This window comes from Amblyomma maculatum, chromosome 4 (assembly GCF_055883805.1).
Source record: "Amblyomma maculatum isolate TAMU_Amacu chromosome 4, ASM5588380v1, whole genome shotgun sequence".
NCBI classification, from domain to species: domain Eukaryota; kingdom Metazoa; phylum Arthropoda; class Arachnida; order Ixodida; family Ixodidae; genus Amblyomma; species Amblyomma maculatum.
Genome location: NC_139347.1, coordinates 191,504,376 through 191,531,239, shown reverse-complemented (window position 1 = coordinate 191,531,239; position 26,864 = coordinate 191,504,376). Strand labels below are relative to the sequence as shown.

Sequence of the window (26,864 nt, the reverse complement as noted above, 5' to 3'; positions counted from 1 at the left end):
AAGTGATAAAAGGAAACGGGCACCAAAGGGCTGACAAAGAAGAAAAGCCAGTGTGGGTGCGACGTACACGCTAAAAGGCGTGGACGCAACGCTTCTTAGGCATATGTTTTATGAGCGGTATATACCAGTAGCTGCGTGACTGCCGGGTGCATACATACATAGTATGGCGAAGAAGGCGCCCTCTATACTGTATACACGCACGCACGCAACGTGTGTGCAGCGTGGCGGCTCACACCTCGCGTTTCTTTGGCGCCGCATTTTATCTTCCAGGCTCCGTCCTGATAGGAGGAGGCTTGAAGCGCTAAACTATGAGGACCCGACGAAATGCTGAGCTCCTCTTTCGGGACGCTTCTCTTTACGCTCCGTTTTTACGAGGCGCTGCTGGCGGGTTAAAAAGAAACGAGAGGGACGACGACAGAGGAAAAATAAGTATAGACGCAGGAATGCCGTCGCTCGCTTCTAGTCGTCTGTATTTTTTTTTTTTCCCCCACACCCGGGACGATCGTTCGCGGCGGGCGACAATCCCAGATCCTTTATGAACAGCATGAGAAGAAATGCGCATACAGGAGGCGACTAGAGGACGGAGCTTCGTCGAATCTTTCTTCCTATACAGGCTTTCGCCATCTTCTGTCTTATATCTCTCGTCCCTTCAAGTTTTACGAGCCGGTTAAGTAATCTCCGGGCGTCTTTAGCTTCGTGACGACGGATGCCCGCACGTCACGCGGGGCTCTCTTCTTATTCGCGACGTTGTCAGACCGCCGCTGGTGACGAATTTATTTCGTCTTCTCTTCACGGAGGTGTCGGTCGATTGGCTGCCTCACTGTCGCCAGCCCGCTGCCCTGTTCGCAGCCCTGGGGCCAAGCACTATCGACAGTCCATAGAATACAGTCCCTTTAAAAGGGCAGCGTTCTCTTTCCCTCGCATCTTTTCCTCACTCAGGAACATACGTAGCGTCGCTTTGTCCTCTCATCTTTCTCGCGGCAATCTGTCGCGCTGTCTCGCGTAGTGGGCGATGAAAACTCAGCCGTAGCGCGTCGCTCTAGTGTCGACCCTTCGTTATGCAGGAAGGTGCGAGTCCATGTGACTAATGGTTCCGCACTCTAGGGAAAACCTCCGACCGAATCAACGCTCGGCTTGGGACACGCGAGCGCTATATATACTGAGGCCGATGTTTCCCCGGGTTAGGCTGCATGTTGCCCGGGGGATTCTTACAAACATGATACAAATAGCTATGTATATCGCACATGTGCGTGACTTCACCAATTTCCTCCCGAGGGTAAAATATACACCATGTACACTTCACTTCGGACAGGCGTCGACATAAATATATAACCGGCGAACGGACTGAATTTGATGGTAAAGGACAAAGCACTGAGTGAATATTTACGTGTATACGATTCATGTAGGCTACGTGCGTATTTTACCTCCTTTCTATGCGACCCCTCCATTATTTTGTTTTGTGTTGTTGCTATTCGCCAAATCAATGCTGCTTTGCTTATCCAGTGCGAGGCACTCGATTGAAAAACGCTGTCAAAGATTATGTTCGAAGCACGCACCAATAGATTTGTATTGAAGGCGTTGAAACTGACCCTCGTTCATTCTAAATGACAAGTTCAAGACATATATTCTCTACGCAAATCTGATTCATAGCAGTGGCCGCATCGTAGTGGAAACAACACGCTGCATCGTTGTAGCGAGGGCAGTATTATAGTGAATTATTAAAGAAGGCAGGGGCCGACATTTCGGTATGAAAACAAATCGGTGGCTCTACTCTCCATTCTGCTCCCTTTCCCCCTGACTTTGCCCCTCTAACCATCCGATCTGATTAGTAATGTGTAAACTAAACAATAACAATCCATCTAGAGAATAACAGTCCATAAGTGCCTTATTTGCGTAAGTATTGCATACTAACCGGGGCAAAACTTTAGATGTAATGGGACAAGCCTGGAAACGGCTTCTGTCGGGAAGCTTGCAGAACGAAACAGCTGCAATTTCCCTACAGGTGCCTCTTTTGACTACTGTTTAGTAAAGGTAACCACCAAGTCTAAGATTAGTTAGAAAGTACACCGTGATAACACGGTAAAACGCGCTTTCGCCGCGACTTCTTTATTTCTTTCTTGCATTATGGCGCACGCATGTCCGTCGAGAATCTCCAGTTGGTGTTATTTATTTTCTCTGCATTCTATCTTTCGAAAACGATGATCTACGAATGTGTAACTCCGTTAAAGTTTCCCTTTCTACGCGCTTTCAGTCGAGTAGAACGTTTATCGTACATCTTCGTTCACTCTTTTACAGCATGCAGATGCAAAAAAAAAAAAAAAAATGCAACGAATTATGCAAAGTATTAGTGCATTTAGGAGTTATTTTACATTTCTTTAATAGCCCGTACCTGAGACAGGTGTTTACTCTCGTATTGAAATATAAACTATAAGTTTAAGGAGTTTTAACGTGCCGACTCTGCACATATCGGATGGGAGGGTCACCTTAGTAGCGGCCTCCAGTATATTTCGACCACAAAGGACCACATGCCTCGTTTGCCACTTAACGCTCATGACTGAATAACTGGCCAATCTGAAGCTGCACTATATAGAGACACTCGGCAGACATCCGCCGCAAAAGAACAGCCGATACAAGCATTAGCTCAAGCGTGGCGGTGTGGCAGCCAATAGGGGGAGAGCAGAATCGAAACAGGGATCTCAACATCATCTCAGCTCATATCTCTTTTAACTCCCAGTAAAGATAGCTCTCGATGAGTTAATTTGTCAACTGAAGCCGAATTTAAAAGCTGCTCATTTTCATTCGCCGCCCCGCAGATGCACTCCGTCAAAAGTTGGCGTGTTGCCAGACGTGCTCATGCTGGCTGCCTGCATGCATTCCTTGCGTGCAGATGTTGGATAACAATAAAGGCGTGGAGGTGTAGGCCTGGTTGGTTAACCTCTAGGCTGAAGAATTGGGCGAGGAAAGATGGTTATAACTAGAGCGGTTTGCAAAAGAAGACGAGCGGGAATCTTTATGAATACAGACTTCGAACGCATTCACTCCGCTGATTGGACGAAATTGCAGGAGCGGAAGTGTCCCTGTGCTGCACGGAATTAAAGCGCGTCTCTGCTAACATTCGCGTGAATTCCGGGAACACGGTATGCATAACTCGGTCCCGTTGCCTGGGAGACAAAGAACCTCCTTCCCCGGAGTCCTCTATTCCCCCCAATACACCTCGTGTCACGCGATTTGGCACACATAGTGAAATCAGCCACGGAGGAAACCGATACGCGATGTGAGTTCGATCGGAGAAAACGCTATCAACTGGGCGGGTTCGCGCTGTGCGCTCAGCACTCGCACTGCCGGCTTCGTAGAGACAGAACAAAAGCAACCCACATCCTCCTCCTTTCGTCCCCATTGGCTGCTGGCGTGGAAATGTATAGCACGGAGAGAGAAAAAAAAAAAAAAATAGAGAAACCAAATGCCTGAAGAGGAAGAAGTTTTTCTACAATCAACAGATCGATGCTGTGGGCCGTTTGGCGCTTCTGGTACGCCTTTACCGCGCCCTCACAGCAGCACGGTTGAATCTGTCGAATTTTTTATCCTTCTGCCCTAGCCATGAAAAAAAGTGAAAGGATTAAGGAAAGAAAACACTGGCCCAAGAGCGGGAAGAACAATGATGGCCACAGGAGACGGAGTATGGATCTCTGTCTTCGAGCAGTGCCCGAATTGAGCGGACGATATAGCTTGCACGACGATAGAGCGAGCCGGTGCAGAGCTCAGATTTGCAGAGCGATTTGTTCTGGCGCCCTGTACACTGTGTAGATAGCGTGTTCCTGAAGAAATAATAAAAACTATCCTGTTACTTATTTTTCTTTTCTTTGCCAAGATGCGACACATTCAGCAGAAAAAAAAAAAGAGGGAAGGGGAAGCGTCGATAAACTGTTAAAAAATCTGTCTTCTTCCCCTTGTCTTTCTTGACGCAGCGACGGCAAGATGTGATATCTACTCACTGCGCAAAGCGGTCTGGCTGAACACGAGGCTAACTTCATACCTTCAAGTACACGTAACATATCCGTGCAGATTGCAATTAGTTGCGCGTTACTCTATAATAGAAACATAAGCGGGCAACAAAGTTATGCACACTCTAACAAAGTTGGACGAGCACGACTATCTTGCCCCCTGGATTGCTTGACGAATTCTTATTCCCGTTGATGCCTGACTGTTTGACAGAGGGTTCGTTTTATCAAACGGCGATATCGACTCATTCGTTACGCTTTTCCGAGTCAGTGCATTACGCTTTTGGCTGGAAGGAACCTCGCTCTGAGGGGTATCGATCGAGGATCTGATGCAAATTGGCGAAAAAGTAAAGCACAAATTGTGCGCCCCTCTCTACTATCGCATGGGCGAGTGTAAGTAGAACCAGTATAAACAGTACAGCGTAACTATAACCTGAAATACACGCTTTACCATAATTGATGTTTCCCAAACAAATTAACAGTGAAAGCTTTTGCTAACGTCGAGCCCCCTCGCCAAAGTTAACGACTACCCAAGTTACAAAAATAGCGTAACGCCGTAGAAGCGTATAGAGTGAAAACTGTTCTGACCTCTTGCTTACAGGGACGTGCAGAATACGCACGCAACCGAATAGTTATAACAGGCTGCCATATGTTTTCTGCGCGAGGGACAAGAGACCGGTAGCAAGAAAGTTAAACTTAGCAAGAGAAAGAGATAGAGAAAACGCAAAGCGATGAGCACGTGCCAGTAATGAGAGAGTGTACAGCAGGACGGCACCCAGCATATGGCAGGCGCCAATGTGGTTTTCATTGTGCGTTCTTTTTCGCGCTGCTGTCAGCATTGAAAACAAAGGAGACAAAAGGGAACGAGGGGAAAAGAACAACAACAACAACAACAACAACAACAACAACAACAACAACAACAACAACAACAACAACAACAAAACATGAGCAAGGAGTGAGAGGACGGACTGCGAAACTGACGGCAGAGTTTTTCGCCATCGAATCTTCTTGGCGACCATATGGCACATATGAGTATTCAATGTGTGTATGTGCTATGCAGATAGATTCCCGGGAAGAGAAAAACGCGTCCCCTCGAGGAAATGTCATAACAGCGGCACTACGACATTGTTGCTGTCTGGCGACATCTATGAGTCGCGGGCTATTGAGGCAGTGAAGAGGGCCGAGTATATATATGCAGCAATAACTCCGTGGCTGCATTGTTGTTGGGTGGCGGTTCCTTTGTCTCTTTCTGCGAGCCTGGGTGACTCGGCGTCCATTGCCCTTTAGTGTAGAGCGCACATTCGAGGGGTGGAGGTGAGAGTGGTGTATTGGGACGGAGGCAGTGGGGGAGGAGTGCGAAGGGGAAACGGCTCTCCGAATTGGCACATCCGTCGCGCCAGGGGAATCGTAAACGAATGGTCGTCACGTCGCATGCTCCGAGAGCGCGCACACCGTCCAGTGTTGAGGAGCTGTAACTCCTGGAACGGGGGGCCATCATTATACTGCGAAGAATTGTGCGACGCCGACCTTCGGCTGTGGCGCGAAAATGCAGTATGTATCTTAAAGTTCGAAGACACGAGAGATATTCAATTAGAGCGAGAGGGGGAATAAAGAGAGGAGACGGAGACCTTCAACAAAAACTAGAGAATAACAACACGCGCTCCTTGGGAAAAAGGTTAAAACAGAAAACAGGAGGTGGAGGAGGATAGGGGTGTGCAATGCGCAAGACCGACAATTGATGGTCTCTTTTTAGCAGAGAGCAAGGTGAGCACACGAGATCATGACACTTGATCAGAAAGAACGGCCGCAAGCGACGCGGTACTGGGTTAATAGGATATTAGCGAGGGATCAGTTCCACACCTGGGATAGTTAGGTAGCAGGAAACTGGGCTGATAGTGTTGATGGGGGAGATTAACCGCGGCTTTCTGCAAAACAGCCCGACGGATTGCTCGGTTACGCTGCAGAGAGATGCGGAGTACTTCCAGTCCAGGGGCCCTATACCTCCCTGTGCTCCAGTGTTGCGTTGCGACCTCAGCGAGAAAGCGAGCACGCGGCCCAATCGACGCCACGCGCGCGTGACCTCTGGATGCTTCGTGGACAAATATGCCCCGGGCCTGTTTATCGAGGACCCCGAGCGCGTCAACTCGCCGGCGTGAACGGGGAAGGGTGGAGGACGGGATAGGAGGAGAAAGGCCAAAACGCGCATGGTTCGGCTTTTATTGCCCAGAGTGCCCCCAGTTATACCTAACGGCGATGAGCGAGTCGCGTGGACCCGTGTCGGACAGCGCGCACGGTAGCTGGAACGTGGCGTACGAATCGCCCGGGAAAGCGTCTGTATCTAGGGCATGTGTCGCTCCGTATATACATATATAGCGATACCCCGGAACGCTGTAGACAGTATGCGAGGGCTCATCCTAAGAGGCGGTGTATATTGATTCGGGACCGGAGCTACATTTTAGGATAGTTTATTTCTTTCAATAAAGGGATTGTGGGCGGAGAAATATGTGTTGCACGGTTACCGATCTCTCTTCTGCTTTTAAAACAAAACGTTTAAGACAACGGTGGAGTGTTATTTTTGCGCTTACAGAAGCCCTGTATACATGAACTCGACAGAGTCCGGTCCAGTCAGTCTGACGAGTAAAAATATATTTGCCGGGCTCATGCATACGCAGTCGGGTCGAGTAAAGTAGGCGGCAGAGCGGATCGAGTTAACTGGCTTGCAGTAGGTTGGGTAACTCGCTTGTCTAAAAACATGTAGGCGCTGTCGAGCTAGGGAGTCGCGTCATGGGGAACTCTGGGATCAAAAAGCTTCCGGCGCGGCTAAGAGCGTCAGCGAAGTTGAATGCTTTTTAGCCCTCACCAACGACGAAAAATTACAATTGAAGCCCTCGATAGTAAAAGGCAATGGAATCAAACATGAGGACGAAGCTTCGAATCTCGATGCTAGGCGCCGCTGCTATGCTTACCCGCTTAAAGCGAGTTCATGTAGACACCAAGCGGGGCAAGTAAGAGGGACCTCGCTTCCTCGAGGCTGACCCGACCTGGTGCTGTCGAGTCCATATATAGTCAAGGCAGCGCCTTGTACTGGCGACTCTGACATATAGTTTTCATTCCTTACTGGCGTAAAAACGCGACACCTATATATATATATATAAAAAAAACACATACAGCGAGGGTGCCTGTGCGCTTCAATGTTCGCATTATTCCCCTCACATAGATGAAATGGAAGCAAGCGGACGGCTTCTGCAGGGAATATTTTGTGAGCCCAGCGCCCCCCCCCCCCTCCCCCTTCCTTGTTTAGTTCCTGGAACAACTATCAGCCTTCTTAATCTAAAATAAAATATCATAGCCTCTTGCAGAACAAGAATGAGAGCACCGAGAAGCAACAGCTAGGCTCACCACCTTCTTAGCTGAGCCTGAAGCCAAGCCTTTTAAGAGAAGTTGTTGCCTTGTCACAATGAACTCGTCACCTGCTGCAGAGTATACGTGTACTGTGCAGAAAGCTGAACCAAAGTGCCTTGAAAACTAAAATACTACCGTGCGAGCTTCTTAAAAACATTATAAGCTGTCTGGCGTCGTCCCATTTTTTCTTTGTTCGGGTGAAAACGTGTTCGAAAATATCCTCGATATATGCCTTTAAATTCTTATGATTCACTTCGTTTAAGCGACAGCTGGCTGCACTGCTATTCTTTCTGCCCATTAATACTGAAGAGCATACGTCTGAGAGTCGACACAAAGAGAACGTCGTTTCTATAGTCGTCCATATAGCTCTTCTTAATCTGGCTTGCATACGTAAGCTCCTAACTATTCACTATCTTTTCTTAAAAAAACTCTACACAAGACAGCCTGCAGCTGATTTATCCGGGGGCGCGAAAGAGACGTTGCGAAGCCGTTTCTCGAAGCACCGCTCGAGCTCGCCGCGTATGATATAGTCGTCTCCAGGGAGATGTGGAAATGGCCGGCAGTTGAACATTAAGAATAAATACGACACCCGATTCCCCAAGGAAGATTTTGTAGCTTTCTCGAGGCTGATTGCGAGCGGGGAGCCCCGAATAAACTGGCTTTGTATGGCCCAACGGCACTGATGTCATGTCCACTGGTGCGAGCGCATAACGGAATAGTAGAAAGAAGTGCTAGTGATTAAAGAGCGGACGGCGGTGCGTTTTACGCGACGGTCGTAAACGAGTATGAATTCCGCTTCGGAGCCGAAAAACGAAAGACGCAAAAACAGGAGTAATGACTTTTTCTCGCTAAACAACTTCAAGCACTTCCAGACGCCAAAGTCACGTGATCATACTATTTACAAGTAAGAATTTAAGAGCGGCCTCTGAAATTCGTGATCAATGCACTTTAGTATAGACTGCTGCTTGCGGCGTGCAAATAATGTATGCCGCATGACACACAGATGGCGACCTAACACACAAAGGTTCATTTGCTCTGTAACGCCGAACCAGCTTTGGTAAACGTAATAATCGTTGTATTCGCCAGGTTATACCTGTATAGTTGAGGAGTGCCATATTTGCGGCTGCGCTCGTCCCGTCAGCGACTCCATTTTGTTAGAACTCCGCCTTCCGCCGCCAATACTTATCTGTGCATATAAATGCCTATTTACAAGAGTGACGTGCAACATGCTGTAGAGTGATGAACCGCCTGCACAATATCTGAACGAGGTGGTGCAAATAACGTACTATACCATTTCCTGTTCAGAAGAACACGAGCCGCATGCTGGAACTTAAATTCTGTTTACGCTTATTCTTCCGCGAATGCACTTCTTTTCTTTAGTTGTTTTTGTCCTTCCTATGCTCCTAGTAGTAGTATACTCACTGGCTATCTTCCAACAACAACGCGCTTCCGTCTACGTTTCTTTGTCGCGTTTACCAAACGAGGAACTGTTAGGACGCCGAAAACGTCGTAAAACTTCTCTAAGCAGCGCAGCCCACGACCCCTGCCCTCCTCCCTTCTCATTTTCATATGCGTTCAATCACACGTCCTCCGCCTTGCACACGCGCAACCAGGTCGCACAGGAACACACTTCCGCGACGCCCTCTATTTTAACTACGCGGGGGTGTAAACAGAGACCCGCCATTGTATGGCGGCGAGTGCTTTCTTCACACGCCCGTGCGACTTTGAACGAATTCACCACCCCCAGAAAACTGACTGACCGGCATCTTTCTGTACACCTTAGAGGCGGCTGCCATTGTATGCTCCAGAAAACGTCCCAAAGGCCGACGTCAGCTGTCTGTTGCCATTCACTACGCAAAGGGCTGAGGCTATACGACGTCCCTGTCGATTGAAGACAGCGAAGCGAGCGAGAGTGCGGACACTCCCGAAAGACGCAACGGGCACAAAGATCGCGACCTCCTGTGCACACTGGTCGTCGGTCTGTTCTATTGTCCGGTAATACCCTGGCGAGTAGGTTTAGAGGACTTCCTACTATTTGCCGCGCGCACGAGTATGATAAACGCCTCGCACGCCCCCACACAGCCGAGCGGTGAAAACAAGGGTGCACCTTTCTTTGAAATGTTTGCCGCCTTTGTGCATGCGGCGTAAGTGGGGTGATGAAGGGGCAATAGAATTTGTCCAGAGAAGGAAGAGACCGGCGCACAGACAAACGATTCGCCTTGTTTACCGCCGAGTTGAGGTAACCCAGTTCTCGTGGGCCTGCGCAATGCTACACAGCAATTGAGGAAGAGACGGCGGCGGCTTGTGTATTTCTTCGATTGTTTCGAATGCTGCGTCGTTATAGGTGCTCCGCGCGGGCGCAACGTCCATTGCCGAAGAGTTGGCGACGCCAAAATCACTGCGAGCAAATTTCCTTCCCAAGGGAATCTTCTTTGTGTGGTCCTCCTGCGGGAAAAAGCGGAGGCGCGCGTAGCGAAGAGCGACGCATTTCTCTCAGGACAATCGCCCTGCGAGCGTCGAAATAGATTATTAAAGGGTTAACGGGACGAGTCGGTCGTTGGCTAATAGCTTTGCGAAATGTACGTAATTGCATAGCGTGTCGGTGTACATATACGTACAGTGCGATTTAGCATACAAAGGACCGTATTGAGGTTGGTGCGTACACGGAGACCTTTACGTAATCAGAGAATACAAAGTGTGGGATGCGCTCCATTCTTCGTTTATTTTTCTTTCTTCCGAGACGCGACGGTATCCGCCTGGCTTGCCGTGAAGACGCAAGACGCGGGAAGATGGTGGTCGTCCTTGTTTCGAAAATTGCAACGGCAACTATGCTCTTGTTTTTATTCATACAATGCTCTCTTTGAATCCCACGCAGTGTCGGAGAAGGTATCCGTGCCGAGTGTATACGCTGCTCGCAAAACGACTGTCGTTGGTCCGCTGAGAATCCCGAGAGCGCGTTGTTATAGCGTCTCAGGGCTTGAATCTAGCGCGTCTTTTAAGCAGTGGAATTTCATTGTGCTTTCAGTTTTCAGCGTCTTCGTACTTAGCGGCTGTGAATGTGAACATTACGTAAGCAGGGCGGGGGGTAGGTGGGGGGTTTAATTTAAACGTGTATGGTTTTTATAAAGGGCGGTCAACGCTTAAATACATTACGGCAAGGACATATCTTGCTTTCAGCGGCGCCTTGATTGTGTGGTGCTAATATTTAGGCGATCTGAAAACAAATAAACAAAAAGCAAATCAGTTACGCTCCTAAAGGCGTGAGCTACAGGTGGCACGTGGACTTTAACTTGCTGAAGTCAGGCTATGAAAGGTGGTTTCCGGGTTAATTATGATCCGTTAAGGAACTCTGATGTGCACTGACGTCGCACAGCACACGAACACCTTTAGAGTGTCGCCTACATCGAAGCGCTGCGGATTTCAGCTGCATTATGCAAGAGATCATCAACACCGACTCAGCGTCGAAGTCCATACCTTAGCGCACCGCGAAAGCAAAAGAACAAAAAGGTATAAAACACACATAAAAAGAAGCTGATGAAACTAAATTTCGTCAAGGTCGATGCCTTGCTTGCTTCGGCACCCAAAGACGAACTTATACAATTGTCGATCGTATAGCGTTTCACGTTTTTTTTTCTCCTCACTTTCGCAGTGAAATTCTGTGATCCTGTGTATAATAAATGCATGATCTGTGCAAAATTCCGAATAAGCCACTCTTGTCTGACACAATTTCACATCTTACTTTCCGCCCCGACACTCCGAAATCAATCGAAGAAACAAGAGAAAAGGCGATTGCCGCATCATAAAGGAATAAAATTAGCTCTCTGCTTTGATAACGTGCATATTTCATGAGTTAAGCGGCGACCAGTAGAATACAGGCTTAAAAAGAATTCTCGAAATGGCTACCTGCGTACGAACTTTTATTTTCGATTATTTCTTATCGGAATGAATGAACACAGAAGTAGAGCTTGAAAGTACAGCGCTTCTGGTCGCTGTTAGCAAGTGGAAAAAAAAAAAAAAATGCACGAAAGGTATAAGAACAAATTACCCGAGATTTTACTTATGTTATATCAGCTGCCGTGTAGAAACAGTCGCACAGGAGCTCGATCGTGGATCAACGCTACTCCTTTTAGCTGCAGGTATCGCAGCTACGTAAAATAGTAAGGAGCCATGTTTCGTGCACCGTTATGAGTATAGGACAGCATCGCTACATTGAAGCGGTGAAGAATAGGCACATCGAGGAGAAGGGGTCGTTTTCTTGAAGGAATCGCTTTTGCAAATGAAGCGCAAGGTAGGTAATAATTTCATGGCAGATAGCGAAACCGACCGACAAGGAAGAATGCACGAATGTCATATTTAACAGAGAGCGTCACCACGTTTTAATATGTGGATTCTTCAACAACGCAGTCCCGAGAATAATCGTGGCAAGCCGAATTTCAGTACCAGAGAGCCGGGAACAAAGCCTCTTTGAGGGAGTTGTTCATGGTTCTGCTTGTTAATTTACGCCCCACTAAAATGTACCTACTCATGCTGGAAGAAGACGGACATGGTAATAAGGCACGATGTTCGCAAGCATTAGTTCACAGTAGCGCCAACAGAAAACCGATGACGAAGCTGTCCATTTCCTCTCCCCACTCCATACTGCTCGCGGGTCCGTTGCCCGTTGTCCTGGTTTTGCTGTGGTCATTGCGAGATAAAGGCCCGCGAAGGCGTGCACTTGCACGCTATGGCGTTGAATATGACGCAGTGCGGCGTCCCTGCGCCAAGTGCGAAATTAAGCCGACGGACCGACCGAGGCACGCACGCACGCACGCACGCACGCACGCACGCACGCACGCACGCACGCACACACACACACACACACACACACACACACACACACACACACACACACACACACACACACACACACACACACACACACACACACACACACACACACACACACACACACACACACACACACACACACACACACACACACACACACACACACACACACTGCGCCTGCGGCGGCCTGCTTCTCATGTCTGACCCGCGTGCACTGCGTCTGCGGCAGCGAAGTCGCGTTTAGCCCAGAGTGCGTCTTCCAGGGAGGAAAAGTCTGCACGGGCAGCAGTATTTTCTTTCTCCTTGCACGGCGTCGACGATGGGGCTTTTATAACTCGCCGCGTCAGCTATATCGTGGCCCATTGATTCCCCCGCGGCTCTTGACAACTGCGAGGGTTTTGCTTGTTATACCTGCTCTTTCTTTAGCCCCCTGCAGCTGCGCGTGAACGGTTGGTTAGCCGCCTATACGAACTGCAGAGGCGTCCACGGTTTCGTTCAATTTATCGACCATAGCTCTGATTGAGAGCGGAGGGGGATGTCTTTACGACTCAGAGAGCAGTAATTTGTGTTGGCAGATCGATGCGTTCACGACGTTAGTGCGTGTGAAACTCGCTCAGTCGGCGCAATTTGGGTTGCTGCTAGGAATGCAGTGGCGTCCTTAGAACGTGCACATTTATAGCTTCTCCCCTTTGATTGCTCAAGGTTTCGTCATCATCGCACAGTCACGTCCCAAGGGCGATCTCCCTCGATCGCAACAAAACGTCGGGAACACCCACGTGAAAATAATGAAACAAAAAGAGAGATAAAGAAAGAGACGGCATGGCTTTTTACTACCCTGACTGCTGCGTAGATCTCGCTCATTAGAACGCGTTCTGCCAGAGCATCGAGTCTAGGTAGTTTAGGCTTTGCCCACTTCTTTCCGGGACGTTAAATAGCTCACATACCACTTCCCAGCCGCTATTGCGATATCTTAGAAAACGTTAGATACATTAATTTCCTTTAATGCTGGTTATATGGGACGACGTATTGCGGCAATACGTCACGGCAATGCAAGGGCAACGGTCGTCGAAAGAAAGCTTTAGAGTAGATCACGTCAGGGGCGTGATTTTGCGGCCCAGGTCCATCGTTTGAAGCCCGAGTCCAGTCCAGGCTAATATGGCTCCAAGCCCGGGCCCACGCTGACATGGAGCAGGCCCGAACCGGGCTCGCTCGACCCGATCCAGGCTCGGCAAAGTCAGTCTGCGCGGACTCCTTAAAAATATGCACAGTCAAGGCGGAAAAAGAAACGCATAACGCTTTCCTATTACATCATAAATAATCTGTCCTGATTGGCACGCAACAATTATTTAAAAGAGTCCATATTCCAAATAAAGACCAACAAAAATTCCAAGCACATAAAAGAAGAAAAGATTTCCAAAAGACCGCATGAAGTATTCCTTTTTTTATCGAAAGGCCACGAGACAGACGGCTATCTGCCGAGCAGTCGATTAAAGGTCTTCTCCAGCGGCTCTTATGAGTTTTCATATGTCCAGTCGTTAGTGGCAGCACAAAATCGAGAAGATACAAAGAGCGTCTTCTGCTAGATCCGACGTACTGTGCTCAGCTGACTGTTGAAAAATTCCAAGCTAGCGATGTTTTGTACGTTAGTACGCACGTGGTCGTCTGTAAACGTGCCGTGCTTTATGCGTTGGAGCGATCCTTAAGACTGCAATTTAGCAGAGCGTGGTGCAGGGTTTTACGCTTTTGCAACTTTTTCTCTGTGTCGTTGAGCGCCGTCAGGGCTCAAAATTACTTGGACAAACCACTGAGTGCCACCGATTAAACTCGGTCCGCAAATGAGATATCTTCTATTCGGCGTTAACAAATGTACTATTAGTGGTTTATTCACAAACCACTTGAACGGTTTTAGCGCCGGTGTTCATTTCTGGAAGAAACCGTACACAGCTAGCTCCAGCCTGGACTGGGCCCGCCACTTCAAGCCCCGACCCGGCCCAGACCTACAACTACAAGCCCGAGCCCGGACCTGGCAAACCAGCAATTTTCAGGCTTGGCCGGGCTTCGTCGGCCAAGGCAAATATATAGCGATGCAAGCTGTGTTTGCGTAAACTACGCAGATATAGAGCACAAAACGCTTATTTAAATCACGTTTAAACTCAAACGGGGACATATAGGATACTGTATCACTAGACAAGACGTCACAGTTACGTGAGGACGGGAAGTAGCGGAAACACAAAGAAACTAACGTTCGGCGCAAGCTAGCTTTGAAACGCTGCTGTCATGACCGCAATAAAAGAATGAAAAATTATGCAGAAGAGCGAAATAATGAGCCCAAGAATTGGACAACTTCTTTTCAGCCTTTATATATGCTTCCTTGAAATCATGTCCCGCCATTGTTCGCCTTGAATGCTTCCACTCAACCTCCTCCTAACTTTTCACCAATCGCAACTGCTGGACTCCCTTAACTGTACAAACTCTGGAAATCGTTTCACTCATCACGTTATGGTTCCGCAGGAAGCAACCGTAAGTGGGTCAAGCGTGGGACTGACACCTCGCTTAAAAGCGAGAGCGATGACAAAGCTTTATGCCGCAAAGCGGTCATCAGCCGGCGCACCGTTATTGACGGCTCGTGGACCAAGCTCACGCACTAACCCAAAGCAACGCTTGCCTCCCCCTCGTTTCCCCTCCTTCTTCATCTCTTACGGCCTCTTTAAGAGCCGCCAACTCTCGCAACACTTCTACACTAACGGAATTGACTGGGAGGGGAGGAAAACGAAACCCTAAAGGGGTAAGCGGGCATAATGTCCCGATTCTACCCCCCTCCCCCCCCCCCAAAAAAAAGTAAAAGAAAAAAAAAACGCCAACGAAAGGACGGAAGAAATCTTGACAGCGTTGCGCGGCGCTACAACAGGGCCGCTTTGTTTGTCTACTACGCGCGCCTCTTCACTCAGAGCGAGAGAGGGAGAAAGTTAGGAGACAGAGAGAAAGACATGAGCGAGAAACCATTGTCTCCATATCCAAACGTCGCCGTCAAACGCCCCCTTCTTCCCTCCCCTTACATATCCTCCCACTTCCTCTTGTACGAGATCTTCCTCCCACTCCCCAACACCTCGAAGAGGCCGGAAAACCGCTGCCCTGGCGCTGAGCTCGAGCCTTCGTCGCCGACGCCGTATTGTGTTCCTCAAATGGCCGATTATGAACACCAGCAGCTCGAGAGGAGCCAAACGGCGGCTTCGAAGCTAGCTGCCGTCATCGCTGCTGACGCGAAGAGGGAGAAAGAAGAGAGGAAAGCGCCCACGCGGCACTTTTTGGACGAGTTTGAACTCCTCTCTTTTCCGATCCAAGCCCCCGAGGGCCGCGCGGGATGGAGAGCTGGCGGCCACCCGATGAGTGATGGCGCTCTGGCCGGCCACACGCTTTGTGCGCTCACAAATGTTCCGTGCAGCGTGCGCTAGAACTAGGAGAGTTGCAGCTGTGTGTGTTGAGTTGCCGAATGCGCTTCTGAAAGATGGTTTTCTGCGCTTCGTTGTGCAGCTTCACCCCCTTCTCAGAACGCAACGCAGCTGGTTATTGTGGGGACACTGGAGGGGCACTCGCCTAGACTGAGCGAGCTTGTTCGATTCACTTCTCCCCCACGCTGTGTCAGCCCAAACTGCCTGCATGTACTAAGTCACAGTGAATGATAGTGGACTTGTCACCCGCGGCACGAATTGTTTTTCTTGTAAAGTGTCATTGTTGTACCTCATTGTAAAACCTCAGTGGGGAGCAAAGTATTCTACAGAATACTTTTCTTCTTTGTTCCCAACTGAGGTTTTTCATAGCGCACTCTCGTAAAGAGCACGCAGGTCAGTTTTCTTAGCTCACTACGTTCACGATGCATCTTCACGCTGTGACCTCTTTACGTTCATGGAAGCGCAGGCAATCTGTCGCAAGTTCGATTAAGTGGCCCGCATTAATGACTTTTGCTTCGCATGGCCACTAAAACACTAACGTAATCTTATTAGGCCACTGCATCGGGCAGCTTTCGTGACTGCTGAGCTACTCGCAGACTTATTTCGGCTTCAATTGCTTCCCAGAAGTATCACCCGTTTAAAATGCTAAATGTACGATGAAGCTAAAGTCAACCCTAGGGATCACAACGCTAGACGCTTGATACTAGAACTCCGTTAGAGCGAACCATCAATCAATGCTTTCGACAAAATCGAGTGAAATTCCTTACTTCATTAAAGCCGCTGGTGTCTGGCTACCATTGGGTTTCTTACCAGGCCATCGTCATCATCAGCTCGACTACAGGTCGAATGCACCCCCTTCTAATTAACCCTGCCAATTAACCAAGAGCATGCAGTATTTTCGGACGGAGCGGTCGTGCGAAGACGTTCAATGGACATGGAGCGCTGCACCGAAGAGAGTGCGCTTGCAGGAGGCGGGCGAGGGATCGACCTGATGATGGCGGCAAGCGCGTGACGGAAGAGCCTTTTCTTCGACCTTCTTCCTTCCCCGCTTCGCCTTCCCTCCGCGGCGACGGGAGGAAAGGAAACGGATGGGACGAGAGCGCTAAATGTCGCAGCCTTTTCTTTCCCATTAGCGTAGACAGCAGGCTTTCCGTGGCATGACAGAGGAGGCTCTGGTTAAACGCGCAATCGCAGCTATCTCTTTGCGAAATGGAACGGAGGAGGGGGAAAACGAAGAAGGGCTGCGCGGTAGAGTTGGGCGGCCGGCGCCGCGATGGAGCGCGTAGAGGTTTGATTGAAAATTATTGTGGCCGCGCCCTCGTAATGCGATCGTGGCGCTTTGCCCCGCGTGCCTGCGTTTTCATCTCGTAGAGTCGGCGGACGTGTTCGTCCTAATTACGTTTAACCTCCAAGGCTCCCGTCGTGTATCTTTTGTCTTCCGCCCTGATTTTCTTTCTTTGTTTGGCCACAGTGGATCTGTTTTTTCTCTTCTAAATTGAGCGTTAGCTTCGTGGCGGCTGCGCGGGGCCTTTTCTATCCGAGCTGTTTTGGGAAACGCAGCTGCAAATGACACGAGCGACGAGACCGCTTTTCGGCGAAAAACATCTGACATAAACGCGCAGAACCAGCGGCTGGCGCTGCGTTACTTTTTTTGGAGGCGCCAATGGATCGGCATATGTGAGGGGCATAATGTGTTACCGAGCTGAGTGCCGTTCCACACGTGCCGGAATAAAGGGCCTTCAACGGCTTGATCGCAAACGGCGGACGCAGTTATATGCATGTGGCGGAGCTTCAGTGAAATAGGCTGCTTTATTTGTTTTTATTCTGGTTTGTTTACTGTGGTGCCTTTGTGGCAACTTTGGAGGAGGTTGCGCCATCGCTAGCAGTTGGAAGGAAGGAATCTTTCTTTAAATCTACTTCTCTTTTCGCCCTAAAATTGGTTTCGATGAAGGCGATTTAATGCAAACACGCTTGTGCGATGAGATATCGCTGTACGTTAAAAGCTTTTGTCAGGTTGAAATCATTGCCAAGCTCTCTACTGACCCTCACAACGTAAGTAACAATGTCACGTTAGCATGAAAAAGTTAGGTCTAATAACTATTCTGTTTACAGTGTTTTTCAATCGCTATGCATAGGAATACGTCTGCCGTGCTTGAGGGTTCGCAGGATTCTTCCCAATATCGCACAAACTGAAAGTTCCCTGAATCTCTCGAAAATCCCAGCTTCCAGAGCCTGGTACGCAGCCGAGACGACCTACATTATGCCCCCAAATCTTTTACTTAATCCACACACAGCAGGGAGGACAAAAGGGGCTCTCTATATGCAAGCTATATCCGTCACCACCGGGGCCACAGACGACGACGGTGTCACGTTGGATAACCGTCCTCCCCCCTGCGAGCAGTCTGGGAGGCCCCTGGAAACAACAGAGTCGGTCGTCATCCCGCGGCTTATGTTTCCCACGCAGCGCGCGGACACAGCTCCCAAGGGCTGCAGGCAGCGCCGGCGGTCTCGCGCGAAAGAGGATCTCCATTTGGCAGCGCTCGGGCATGCAGGACAGAGACGGCGGCGTCTGCTGGCACGCCCTCCCTTGCATGCATTTTGTGTGCCTTTGTTTTCCTATCGTGCCTCAGGTGACATGAGGGATATGGCTGATGACATGCAGACTCGTACACGGCTTCCACTGCAGCGGCCCTGAACGGTCGGATCACCGCGCGCGCAGCGTGAGTCACTTTTGAGACCGTGACTCACGGACGGTGGGCGTCGCGCGGTGAGCGCTGTCGTGACCCCCTCCTCATCATCGACGCCATAACCATATAGTGCACCCCAATGGATTAATCCAGAGGTGGCAGTGATGTCGGGGGTGCTGCGCTAGGGTTTCTGCTAATAGGAAGCAAGCCCAGACTACGGATTGATGAAAGCAGGCTGTTATAGGACGCACATCCTAACGCTGGCGATAGTCAGTTCAGGGAGGTACGGTTAAATAAATTAACGCGGGGGCGGATTGAAGAGTGGATGGGGGTCGACCCTCGCACAACCCAAACAAGCGAGAAATTTTCTATTCAAGAACCACACCGATCGCTATTGTTTCTTTAATAGGAAATAAGGTAAGAGTGGTATGAAATACTTCCCCGGATAAAGAGACGGGCATGTCGCCAGAACGTAACATACTGCCCCGGAAGAGAGAACGTCGTATTATGTCCGGTAAGTCATAATGCGACGCAGTGGAAGATTAATCAGAGAAAACAGTGCAAATGTGCACCTACTTATGGAATATTAGAGAGTATACGACCACACGCGAATACGAGGAAATAATAGCGGCGGTGGCTTATTATTCGGAATGTGATGTACAACCTTCATCAAAAGATTTGGAGCTCCGCGAGTTCGTTTCTAAACCGTATTACGAGACTTTTGCCGAATTCGTGGAAGTCCCTGGAGGGGTTGGTGTTAAAATTCTTACTTCCAGGCGACTTTCAACACCAGTAATGCATTAAGAACCATACCGTCACGGTGTGGCTCAAAAGGAAACATTTTGGGATCTGAAATTTTCATAAAGTGGACTTATTAATTAAACAGCTTTGCTGTATTTAAAGCAAAACAATATCCTACACAGTCATGCGAAATTAAAACAACGATACAAAAAGACAGAGTAACGCCTGTCAATGCCCCATTTGTGATATGCGCTCATTTGTGGCCCGTTTACATTTACGCATGCTGTTGAGTGTCCCCTTTCCTTATGAAATCTCATACCTCTGCCTGTGCCAAAGTATTGCGCCTTTATAGGGAACTCGCCGAACGCTTTTGCAGGCCAAACCTAGTCGTGAATCTCGTTTTAATTTCGCCACAGCCTTGTTTTGGTCACCATAGCCACAACGATAACACTTAAGTAGAAAATATTTTTTGTTCGACCACTCTGTAAGCGATATGGCGCATCTGTGCATAGCTGTTCCTACACCACTAGCCCAATGAAAACGCAAGCATCGCAAGATACGGTGACAAGTGACGTACTTTACGATTCTGACAGCGTAAAATGTAGCCAGTACAAGAGGAGAGTAATAAGGCCGCCTTCTGTTTCACATCAGAGCAACGCATGCATTTCAGTCTACTCGTCTTCATATCGACTATATATAATAGGGTGAATGCGACTGTAGTGCGCCCACAGCATCTTTACTTGTTAAAGGAATGAAAAAAGTTCGCTCCTCCTTTTGCTTGTGACTGCCTATCAGCGTGCAGTGCCTATCGCCTGTCATGCAACTTCTCGAGGAGATTAAAGCTCTATTTTCTGCCATTTCGATCCGTCTTAATTCGTTGCCTGACCTGTTTATATCTTTGTGTAGTGGCACTGTACTAGAAGGAATGCTTACAAGCGAAAAAGGAGCTGTTGTAGCGTTTACTAAATAAATAATGAACCAGGTGTGCTATAGGAAACATGTCCAATATTTAAATGCTCGCAAACACTCGCGTGTCCACGGACATGACCGATTTCTGTGCTTTAGGTTAAAACAGTATTGCATCTTTTTCGACTACATGGCGCTCACTTTCTACTAACAATCGCAAAAGTAATTGTAGAGCGACAACTCTTCTGTGTGGGAACAGTTAAAGATGTCAGTAGCCAAGATGCTTGTCGTCGATAAATCAGTTCGTTTGCTGTCTCATTATAGTTTTGGCTACGTTTATCACCTGGGCGCGCTCAGAATTCCATAAGCCCGCCTGCTTTCCAGAACTTCGCCTATGGCAGCCTCACACTATTAGAACAAACGACATTCTAAGCTTATCTTTTATTGCTTATTTTGTTTTGTTTTTGACGGGAGTCCTAGGGGCACGCCATGTATTTATTCGCTGTCGCTACGCCCAGCGTTGTGTTTGAATTCAGCAGAATGTAGCATTCGAACAACGTATATACAGATCTACTGTTTAACGGAGCTTTTTTTTGTTTGTGTTTTCTCGGAAGACTGTATGTATAAGGTATAGGGATAACTTTTGCTGGCCGGTGAGACCATTCCGCATGCGTGTGCTAGTATATTATCTCCCAGGTCAGTGAGCGCCGCCACTTGTTCTTCCAGTAGATAGCGAAACTAGACGCACGAAAGCCAGAGATAACTCGTTTTGTTTATATAGGGGCCGTCCAACATTGCGAAGCCAATTAATTCAGTATTTACAACTGCCTGCAGAATCGCAGCACCCTGGAGAGAGCGCTTCACTGCATAGCACAAGGAAAGAGACGTGCTGTTTTGCAGGAAAGCGCATCTTGAAATCGAGAATTGCAGGCTAAACAAATTCTTTAATTGTGCCCTGGCGAAGTTCGCGCAATACAGAGTTGAAATGGAAATAGTAGGAAAAACTCAGCTCGCCACGAAGTATATTTGGGTGTATTTTTGTATTGAGCTTTAAATGCGTTAAATGATTCGCACGCGTTAACCGCGTAGACAAAGTCTAGTCAGAAAGAGGAAACGAAAACTACAGCCCTTAGCTATAATTATGGAGTAATACTGACTGGTACAATGCTTTTTTTCTTTTAAATCGCTCACTCTCGTCAACCGTCGGTTGCAGGATTTCGCCGCTTGATTTATTCCATCACAGTTTAATCCGGGACCTGGCTTGGGGAGGTTACGTTGCCGGGCGGTTGAATTGAGTTAGGCTCAAGGCACCGCAGGTGGCCGATTATATTTCCGAGGCCCCTGCACTTCCGGCGTGATGTATAAAAGAGGAAACGGCCGCGATGGGAAAATCCCCGCGCCGACGTTGAAACGAACCGCCCGTCGGGAAGCAACATCTGTCGAGCCAAACCGCATCAAACAGCACAAGCTCTCGCTTTGTAGCGGCAGTTTCGTCACAACATTGGCGCCAAGGTATTGCGTCGTTTCAACTGGCGCACTTGTTGCCGCGCTTTGTTTGTGTTTATATGGCCCGCATGATTTTTCGCATGCACGCCATTGTGTGCATATTTGATATGCAGGAACGACTGTGCTGTTGACGCAGAGCAAAAGAAACAGCGACCGCATAATTTATCGCGTGTAATCAGTCGTCGCAGTGTCAAGAAACTGGTCAGTTGAAATATGCAACTTGCACTGTTACTTAAGGCAAAAATACCAGACAGCGTTATATTTGCGGCATTCTTGTGGTTCCTTCGCGTAAAAATCTGAATTTCCAAGTTCGGATTTGAATCGATTTTGAACGAGATCATGGACGTCGGACAAACGTCGAAAACCGTTTCCTTTCCTTTACCAGAGTAGCGTTGAAGTAATTTCAAAAATACGCCAGCGCCGTAGTCTGCGAAAAATACCCCGATGAGGAGCGCTCGGCAAGTACGTGCGAACCAAACTCACCGTTATCTCGTAGTAGGCGTGCTGGGCGGGGCCCCCTGGCTGCGGCAGTCTGGACGTGGTCATGCTCCGGGTATCCGATAGGGCGATCACCGAAGCCGGCATCGGTCCGTCGTAGCCGCCCCCCGACACGGCATACGAGGGAGACAGTGTGCTGCCGTGCACCGTCCAGATGGCCGGCGAAGGCAGCGTCGACGACGTCGCGTACGACGCCGCGCGGCCCACCGGCAGCGCCGGCGGCGGCTCGCACGATCCCACGCGAGCCATCACGCCACGCGAGCCGAAGTGCTGAGCGCGCTCCAGGATGAGGCTTTGACGTCCGCACCACCGTGGTCCGCACACACACACTCTCCTCTCAGTCGCTACCACTCGACACGGCGGTCATTTGCGGCCGAGACACCGCACACACAAACACTCACGAGTTGTCGAAGGAGGGTCAAAACCGAAACTCACTTCAATTCGCAGTTGACACACACACAGAGGGGAAGGAGTGAGAGCGCGGGTTATCCGTTCACATGGAGCAAGACGAACGGTCCAACGGCGGCGTTTGCTCACATCCGTAACGCGCGCGCGAGCTAGCGAGCTCCACCACGCTGCGAGCGCAAGAAGCGACGCGGGAGTTGTGATGCCCGAGCGAACGGCCGCTACTCGCCATCCTACCGCCGCCACCTGCTTCTTCCTGCCCGGGGGGGAGAGACGGCCAGGAGAGGAAAGAAAGACGCGCAGCGCGCGCGCGCGCGAAAAAACGTTGGGCCAATAGCGGTGCGACTTTTTTTCTCTACTGACCAATGGGACCACGAGTTTCGGTTTCGCTTGGGTGGCGCTTGCGTGCTCTTGGGCGCGCGCGCGAGGTTTCGGTTTTGGATTTCGGTCGCGTGCGCCGGCGCCGCGCTTTCCTTCTTCCTCAATTCTTTTTGCTCTCTCTCTTTCTCTTCCAGAGCATTCGTCCGTGCGACGAAAGGTCTTTTGTTTGCGTCGTCGTTGAGCCATTTGGGCTGGCCGTTGCGCTTGTTGCATTTGTTTCCGTTCCATGAAGCCGCTGTCGCGAGAGAAAGCGGCCCTTGTGGAGAGGGCAATAAGGGCTAAAAAATAAAAAAAAAATAATAAAAGCATAGACGCACGCAAAAACAAAACAAAAAAAGAAAAGAAAAAAATAACGCTTGCGTGTCTGTTGTTCGGGAAGCGATGCGTGGGGGTTAATAAACCCTCACATTTCATTGCGATTTCAGCGGGTTCGCAGGAAAGAGCGCTGCCGCCTCTTCTCTATTTTTTTTTTTTCGGCGTCCGTAATAATCCTCGGCTTTCAGAGCTTTGCCGCGAAAGGCACGAAGTCCGGACTGGCGCGAAGCCCGGCTCTCGCACAGTGTTTATGGCCATTTTCCGCCAGTGCTTTTAGGTTTTATTTTTTTTTTCTGCGGTAGAATTCTTTTCATTCACACCCTGAGCGTCGATCTGTTGCGGCTTTGTTTTTAACGAATCACTTTTGTGTTTTTGATTGATTGAATACTTCGCCAGGAACGCTAGAAAGAAAAGAACAAAATATTTTTTGTGTGGTCATCCTGTATTTGCGGAGTAAAACAATTTTAATCTTCGATATAATGCGGCTTTGTCCGCTGCTGATGTTGAACTGAAATTCATATTGACAGCAGCATTACGATTACCAGGGCAAAAAGTAAAAGCTGAAGCGGTTTTTTTTTAGGGAAATGGAAATCGGTTTCTGTTTAAAGGAAGATGGCTATCTCACATACCGATGGACAACTCATTCGCTCACTGTGGGGGGGGATCGAGGAGTGAATGAAAGAAAACAGATGAAGAATGCTGTAGCCTACTACTTGAGAATAATTTCAACACCCTAGAGATCATTAAGGGGTATGTTATACGACAAAGGATGTCCCGGCTGAATTCGATCACGCGAAGTCACTAGATGGCCCATGCGCCGAGGCATTCACAGAAGGGATGAAAATAGCAGATCCCACATCGAAAATGCGTCCTCCTTTGTTACTTCCGCGTCGCCCGCGGACTCAAGTTGTTCGGGCCGAATTTGTGACGTTAGGCCACGTGAGGCAGAGCTCGTCTTCAAGATCTGCGACTCAGTCTGTCTTTCGAATCAACCATTGAGGCTCACTGAAGTCACACAGATCATGGGCGCCATTTACTTTCCGCCCCCGTCGAGACGCGGCGACTGCGGTCATGATTGAACCCAGGTCCTCCGGCTGACTAATCGAGCGCCCTGACTGCTTGTCACTGCCCGTTGTCTAGACTGCTTTTCTCGAAATAGTAAACAAACGATGAAAAAATGAGACCCTCTTAGAGCGGTCAGCTAGAACAGTCTGCCACGACAGAGCATCATGGTGTTGCTAAGCTGCGCGAGATACGAAAAAAAAAAAAAAAAAACGCAGCAAGAGTCCAACGTGGAAAACGCAATGAGTTCTCGCCGGCATATGGCGGCAAAACGGGGACGGAAAGGCAGAGGACACTGCGCCCACGAAACGGCATTGCAGGGTCAGAAGGGGAGCGGGGTCCTCGGTCACAGCGGCTACTTCCTCGGCTTCTACTGCCGTGCAGTCTCGCATAGACGCGCTGGTCACTTCGCGTAGGGACGAATCGACCACCGTTGGCCACAGCAATCTTGGTGTCTTCTTTCGAAGAAGCGTCGGATTCGCGGGCGTGTCTTGAGGAGCGTATGTATTCTCAATGAATTCGGCCCTCGCTTCTTTTCTGCCGCGGTGGAAGTTGGGTCCATGTTCCTTGGGATTGGCGCTACCTTTAGGGACTTGTAAAGCTCATCGGGAATCGTTTTTGTTCTCGCCATTTCTCGCATCTGCTCGCGGTATCTGAGTCTCTGTAAGAGCGCTCTTCTAGTCGTTGTCTGCAACAGCCCGAGTTTTTGCGAGTCAAGCTGCTCCTCGAAGGTGCTTTTGCAATCCACGGGCCATGAGTTTTTCTGTAGACGTGTTGCGCGGTAGTCGGAGCGCTGTCTTATACGCTTTGCGTAGCAGGGCATCCGCTTGTTGTATTTCGTTCTTGTTGAGGCACATGTAGGGTAGGCTGTACATAATTCAGCTAACTACCAGGTTTCTGACTAGTTTTAGAGTGTCCTCTTCGCGCATGCCGTGCCGCCTGTTGGTGATGCGGGTAATCACACTTGCGACTTGTAACGCTGTTGCTTTCAGCAGGGTAAAGGTGCGAGTACTGCGTTGGTTGGATTGAACCCACATGTGGAATATTCTTATCGTTGTCTTTTCTGGTATGGGAATTCCTTCCAGGTATATGTTGAGTTTCAGGTCCTCACTGGTTGCTATGGTCCGTTTTTATTTGTCTCTCCAGACGCGAAACAGTTGCGACTTCTTGATCGAGGATGTCAGCCCTGTTTCCCTGAGGTATGCTGTACACAGGAGACAGCTCCCTGTAATTTTTCTTCCTTCTTCCCGAGTACCCGGTGTTCATCCAAACTGTTAGTTTTCCAGCTATGCCTATCATAGCTATAGTGAAGAGTATGGGTGAGGTGACTGACCCTTGGGGTGTTCCTTTGTTCGGCGCGTGAATTTTGTTCCATCGAAGGTCTGCCATGCCGATGATGGCAGTTCTATCATGAGAGGAAGGCTTTAACGTATATGCGGATTCTGCGTCCGCAGTCCAGGTCGTCTAGACCTGTAAGGATCGCTTCGTGGCTGGGTCATTATGACACTTTCACTCATTCGGGCTACCGTTTCGTGGCTGGCATTATTGAATGGCCACTTGATGTCCATGGTCATTATGACACTTTCACTCATTCGGGCTACTTTTCGGAGCACACCTTGTATTTGGAGGAGTACGTTCTGCGTCGAGAGTTTTGCTCTGAAGACGAACATGGTATGGGGTACCCGGTAGTTATCTTCCATGTAGTTTTGCAGCCCTGCGTCACCACCCGCTCGTAAAGCTTGCCAAGGCATGACGTGAGCGAGATGGGCCTGATATTTTCAATTTGGAGCTTTTTGCTAGGTATAGGTATCACAACAGGCGGCGGCAGAAAGTTAGGTGGGCGGATGACGTTAAAATATCCTCAGGGGTCAAGTGGATGGAGCTAGCACTGAACAGGGTTAATTTGAGGAATATATGGGAGAGGCCATATATTCCTGGATTCCAAGGGAAGGAAAGCGTAGCAGGGGGCGGCAGAAAGTTAGGTGGGCGGATGAGGTTAAGAAGTTCGCGGGGGTCAAGTGGATGCAACTAGCACAGAACCGGGTTAAGTGGAGAAATATGGAAGAGGCCTTCGCCCTGCAGTAGGTACACTCAGGCTGATGATGATGATGATGATGATGATGATGGGAGAGGCCTTTACCCTGCAGTGGGTATAGTCCGGCTGCTGCTGCTGCTGCTGCTGCTGCTGCTGCTGCTGCTGCTGCTGCTGCTGCTGCTGCTGCTGCTGCTGCAGCTACTGCTGATGATGATGAGGTATTATAATTACTTCAGCGCGTTTCCAGTCTTCGGGACTGTCTCCGCCTTCCAGTGTTTATAAAGAAAACTTGCGAGCTCTTATATGAGGACTCAGGTTGCGGATCAAGGAATTGGCGATTCTGTCCGCTCCTGTTGCCGTGTTTCTAGTCCTGTTCCTCATGGCCGCGTAAACTTATTCCACAGTTATGGGGCGGTCGAGTCCCTCGCTTTCGGCTCAGCGGTACGTTCCATCGCGAGGGATTGTGATCACCGAGACATTTTGCACGTAACTTCTGTACGAGGTCGGTGTCCGATGCATTGAAGTACTGGATGAATCTGCGGTTGGCTTTAATGTTTTTGCATTTGATTTTGGTCGGATTGATTAGTGCTCCTAAGAGATTCCAGGTTCTGGCCGGGCCTAATAAGGTAGACCGCAGTAAGGTAAGGCAGGA

At 49.2% G+C, this 26,864-nt stretch overlaps 1 protein-coding gene across 3 annotated transcripts in view; it reads right to left on the bottom strand.

Annotated features, from left to right (window-relative positions):
• The window catches only part of LOC146193889 (uncharacterized), a 397,134-nt gene extending 374,513 nt beyond the window's left edge, over positions 1-22,621 (bottom strand). For all 3 annotated transcript variants that reach the window (XM_084602858.1, XM_084602859.1, XM_084602860.1), the window contains exon 1: positions 22,000-22,621. In XM_084602858.1, coding sequence (XP_084458984.1) covers positions 22,000-22,263 — 264 coding nt within the window. In that variant the 5' untranslated portion in view covers positions 22,264-22,621. The remainder of the gene's footprint in view (positions 1-21,999) is intronic.
• Between the last annotated feature and the right edge of the window lie 4,243 nt (positions 22,622-26,864).